We start from the raw sequence: 5,486 nt of genomic DNA, 5'->3' as shown, positions 1-5,486 counted from the left end.
GCGTGGATTATTAGAGGACTTGGGGATCACTCAGGAGACTATTCGGATATATTGTGATAGTATGTCGGCTATCTATTTGGTGAAGAATCAGGTTTATCATGCGCGCACGAAGCACATCGACGTCAGATTCCACTTTGTACGGGACGTCTTGGATGATGGAGATGTCATATTGGAGAAGGTCCACACAAATGACAACCCTGCAGATATGTTGACCAAAGTTGTTTCAGGAGTGAAATTTGGTCATTGTTTGAAGTTGTTGAACATCCTTCAGTGCTGAGGCCGTTGGCGGCCATTTGGGTGAACTACGTTCGGCTTGATTCCTTGGGCAAGAGGATACGTAGGCAGTCTTTCAGATGCAGCCGGTTTGATCAGTTGATTCAATGGGGGGGAAGATCGCGTTTCAGCTCGAGTATTGTTCCTGGATTTGTTGAGGAACTATTGGATGATTTAGTGTCGGCTCAGTTTTTTGGTGGAAACATTCGCCGAGGTGGAGAATTGGAGAAATTACAGAAACTCAGAAGAATCAGGCAAACCAGGCGGCGGTCGACCGGTCCGGTCGACCGCATTCGTGCACAAGGAGATCGGTCGACCGACGGTTCTCTGGAGTTTGGGTTTTCTACTGAGAGCTGGTCGGTTGACCGGGCCGGTCGACCGGAATTGATCGCGGTCGACCGGTCCGGTCGACCGACGCTGTTTTGGGCTGAGCTTTCAGGTTTTCGACCCGATTCGTTTTGTAAGTTCTATATATACCTAAACCTGTTTGTTTAGGGTAGAGGTTGGACGAATTTGAGCAGCCAAAGAGAGAGAATCATTGCATCCAATTGTGAGAGAGCTTTGAGAGATCTAGAGTTTTGTTTTAGGGTTTGGTCTGAGAGATTTGTAACCCTATTTGTATTCTCTTGATTTCTAGTAGAAAGAACTCCCCCCCTCCTTGCCCCGTGGACGTAGGCAACTTGCCGAACCACGTAAATTGTGTGTTCTTGCTGTGATTGTGGTTTGCATATTGTTTGTGGTTTAGTTCGAGTTATTGTTCGTGTTGCCCTAGAAAGCTTTATCATGATTAGGAGTTTGAATCTTATTCTAATTAGGAAGTTAGGCTAGAGATAGGGTTTTGGTTTCCCTATATATATTCTTCTATTGGTGGAGGAAAAAACATGAAGAAAAAGTAGAGATGTAGTAGATGAGAGAGAGAGAGGGTTTCGTAGTCTTTATCCGTACAAAAGATTACAAGGAGTGAGCTTTGGAGAGAATATGATAGTTGATGACGTATGTGAGGTTGAGAGATTGACAGACGAGAGTTGAGCGGTTCCTCTTGTAGTTCTTCCTAATACATAGTGAATTTCTCGTATTGTTGCCCCGTGGACGTAGGTCGATGGTTCCTCTTGTAGTTCTTCCTAATACATAGTGAATTTCTCGTATTGTTGCCCCGTGGACGTAGGTCGAAGTTGGTCGACCGAACCACTCGTATTGTTGCCCCGTGGACGTAGGTCGAAGTTGGTCGACCGAACCACGTAAATCTCGGTGTTTTTTTTTTCTTGATTGTGATTGTTCTATCTTATTGATTGTGGGTTGGCTTCCGAGTTGCGCATATCTTGGTAGGCGGGGAGACTGAAATTCCCTAACAAATATTACATGAGGATGACACTCTGATTATTATTGGGAATGAGTACTAGTTAAAGTGCCTGAAGGTTGTTCCTTAGATAAATGAACAGAAGTCCTTTGATGATCGGATATTACATAGGCTAAATTGCTAGATTAGTATCTTTTGTACATCCCTCTTAATTACCAATTTGGTATGTTTTAGCTCTGGCGACGATTTGGTATTTTCTTATGAGCCAATGTGCAATTAAACTCGTAATTTCACCACCATCGGAGAGAAAAAAAAGTATTGGAACCTCATGCGATGTTATTAGTACTTTCGTAAGGAAAAATTCAAAAATAATTATGCCCAAATTTAAGCGAGAAGGTTGAGTCCGATACGAGGAAGTAAGTTTTGGGAGGAAGAAGAGAAAGACATGGTATTACCTCCAAATATAGTGAAGAGCGCGTGAGACGCCAAAAACTGCTAGGAAGAAAGAGGTTTCGCGGTTTATTTTGTTGTCGGCAGAGTTACGAGTCTTATTACACATTTGGCTCAGAACAAATTCTGAAACATTGCTGAAGCTAAAAAAAATCTAACTGAAGGAGTGTATAAAAAATATCAATCTGATAATTTAACCATTATTAATAATAGAAAGTTTAAATTGAAACAACCAAACTATTTTGCTAATGGTGGGAACCAAGGAACCATCCCAAGACTAAAAATACAAGTGAAGGACTTTAAAAAATTAAAACTTAGAAGGCTATATAAAGAAACGAAAGACAAGAGCTTTCTTCATCTCAGTCAACTTATGCGAACTAGCACGATTTTCAAATAATACGTCCTAGTAAATTTTTTTATTTTTTTTATTTTTTGTTCCCACCAAGGATATTTCTTTATGGAGATTTAATTAATTTCTAGATGTTAAAAGATTTTAGAGACCTACGACTTTTCTAAACTGAAGGCATGGGAAGTTCGACGATTTTTAGCCTCTAGAATGGAATAGATTCCTCTAGTTGTCATTTTTGTCTAATGTTATCAACATTTCTTTATTCCACTACTTTCCTAGAGTTTTCTAGACTGATCACTTTATAATACCTCCACTACTTAAACCTATTTACTTTCCTAGAGTTTTCTAAAGTGACCACTTTATAATACCTCCACTTACTTAAGCCTATTTTCTTGCCATTTTAACCTCCCTCTTTCGTAAAGTACAGCCCAACGAGAAGGATAATATTAGATATATCCGAAAAAGTTCTGATACCAATTGTTAGAATTTGGCCGAAGTATTCCAAGCACCCTAATGAAAAACATAGAAAACAAATAACCACGCAAACAAGAACATATAATGTTGGCAATTTCTATTCTTGAAGAAAATTAATCTCTCTCTTTTTTTTCTCTTGGGTATTATTGTTAGCATGAGTAATTTCTCAGTTGTGATTTCCTTTAAACTTCCTCATTCTTCTTGATTTTAAAATTAATTTCTTTCGAGATATTCAAAGTCACTTTTCCTTCTAATTAAATAAACATTAATGCCTCAGGGATCCGAATAGGGGACCCAAGGCATGAGACATGTGAGGTGTCACCATCCGGTTGCATGATGAACAGTGCATCATGCAACCGGATGGTGACAACTCACCTACCCCATGTCATGAACAGTGCATCATGCAACCGGATGGTGACACATCACCTGTCCCATGCCTTGGGTCCCCTATTTGGGTCCTTGTAGCAACACCCTTAAATAAAATTCGATCGTAGCCGTCGGCGTTCAAACCCAACGTTGAGTGTCCAAAACGAAAACCTCAACCTCCAAATTCCAGCAGTCCAGCTAAAAACCACGGTGCAAAAGACTCCGCACGAAAAATATGACCCGACAAAAAACCACAAATTCTCCTGCGTGTGGTGGCTTCACACCAACGTTGGCCTGTATAAATACCAGCACGAAACGTTGCGCACGTAAACAGCGTGTGCTTACGAAGAAACGGACGTCCTAATTAAGGCTTAAATTGAGCTGATCTCCTTCCTCCTCAAATTAATATGGCTAAGGCTAAATTGTTGCTTGCGGTTCTTCTCTTTGTTCTTTTGGTCGATGTGAGTCCACGCGCATGATTTCGACAGGCGCTCTTCCTCCTCCTGTGTTTAATCTATGTTAACTTTGTGATCGAATACTTTGATTTTCTTCATTAGAAATTAAGAGAGAAAACGTATATATATATGGTTTTATTTTCTAATAGCTGGCCGTATCTGATTATGTACATGCTGTGCACGCGCAGACGGGTATCTTCACTGGACGAGGAGTTGTTGGGGTGCAAGCAATAGGTAAATAACTTCACAGGCTTTCGCATGAATCTATATATGTACGCATCACGTACGTGTGTGTGTGTATGTGCAGATTGCGGGTCGAAATGCGAGTACAGATGCAGCAAGGCCTCGAGGCACAAGATGTGCATCAGGGCCTGCAACACCTGCTGCCGGAGGTGCAGCTGCGTCCCTCCGGGCACCTCGGGCAACGAAGACGTGTGCCCGTGCTACGCCAACATGACCACCCACACCCACGGAGGCCGCCACAAGTGCCCCTAGAAGACGTGTGCCCGTGCTGCGAATTTCATTATTCGAGTTGTGCCTTATGCGTACATGCGGAGTTAATAAAGTTGTGGTCGATTCTGTTGTAGATTGATTATGTACGCATGTTATGTATGTTCAGTGAATAAAAGCGAGCACAGATTGTATGAAAGTAAGGTGTTCTTATAATTAGAATTTTTTTGATTTTGGTTTTTAATCAATCCTAGTATATGCTGCTTCATATATATACTTCAGGCAATAGGCGCGCATTCTTTATTTAGGCTAGGCTAGTTTTTAAATCTCATTCGGGTCAATCTTGATCCAATCATCCTCGAGTCTAGTACTTTAATTTGAGAATGGGTTATTAGACATCGCATAAAAATTTATACAGTCTATACCGTTTATAAAAGAGAATATGGGTACTGAAAATTTTGAATGCCTATATTAATGCCTCTTTCAATTTTCATAATTCCCATTTTGTTTTTTAAATTACTAACTATTAATTATTAATTAAAATAAGATTCCATAACTTATGTAATTTAATGCATAAGTTGTAAATGAACTTTTTTCATTATATTTAAAGAAGAGTTTTATAGGCATGTATGTGCCGAGTTCTGTCTCCTATACTACTATTGTGCACCCCGTGCAAAGCATGACCTCCGTTTTTTTATTTCTGCTACAGTAATTCTATATTTAAATACAATTGTGTAAGTGCTACAGTATATTTTTTGAATGCTACAGCATTTTTTAAACCACTACGGCTCCCCCACATGTGCTACAGTAATAATGCTACAGTGATTTATGTTGCGCGCAGCGGAAATTTCGACAGCACTTCGGCAGCACAACAAGAGAGTCAGATCGCAATAAGAATTCCCGTCTCACCAAGGAGACAAGAATCTGAAGCGGATATCTCAACCAAGTGAGATATCGGCTCTTCCTCTCATCAGTTCTAGGACTGACCTGTCGAGAGACCCTAAAAGCTATTACAAATCACACAAAAGCAGTACAACCAATTTTAACGTGGTTCGGCAAATTGCCTACGTCCACGGGGCAAGGAAGGGGGAGATCTACTAATAGAGGGAGAGAATACAACTAGGGTTTACAATCACTCTCAAACTAAACCCTCAAACAAACTCTCAAATCCCTCACAAATATCTCTCACAAAAGAAAGAAACACAAAAGCCTGCACTTAAATCTCCTGCAGCAAATTTTCCCGCAGCCGCAAAACTCCCAACCTGCAGCCGCCAAACTTCCGTGATCTGCGCCTCTGTTCCGCAGTCACAAAACAAAACGAAACCTCCTGCTTGCCGAAGAAATCCCAAGCCGACAAAACAAACCCAACTCG

At 40.7% G+C, this 5,486-nt stretch overlaps 1 protein-coding gene across 1 annotated transcript; it reads left to right on the top strand.

Annotated features, from left to right (window-relative positions):
* Positions 1-3,548: 3,548 nt before the first annotated feature.
* On the top strand, positions 3,549-4,358 carry LOC109827965 (gibberellin-regulated protein 2-like). The gene is made up of 3 exons (XM_020394990.1): positions 3,549-3,670; positions 3,853-3,898; positions 3,972-4,358. The coding sequence occupies exons 1-3, from the start codon at positions 3,617-3,619 to the stop codon at positions 4,157-4,159; spliced, it is 288 nt and encodes a 95-aa protein (XP_020250579.1). The 5' UTR covers positions 3,549-3,616; the 3' UTR covers positions 4,160-4,358.
* The last annotated feature ends 1,128 nt before the right edge of the window (positions 4,359-5,486 follow it).

This window comes from Asparagus officinalis, unplaced genomic scaffold (genome assembly GCF_001876935.1).
Source record: "Asparagus officinalis unplaced genomic scaffold, Aspof.V1 AsparagusV1_Un588, whole genome shotgun sequence".
In the NCBI taxonomy this organism is placed as follows: Eukaryota; Viridiplantae; Streptophyta; class Magnoliopsida; order Asparagales; family Asparagaceae; genus Asparagus; species Asparagus officinalis.
Note: the sequence above shows the minus strand (reverse complement) of the source record. Positions and strands in the feature narration are given on the sequence as shown.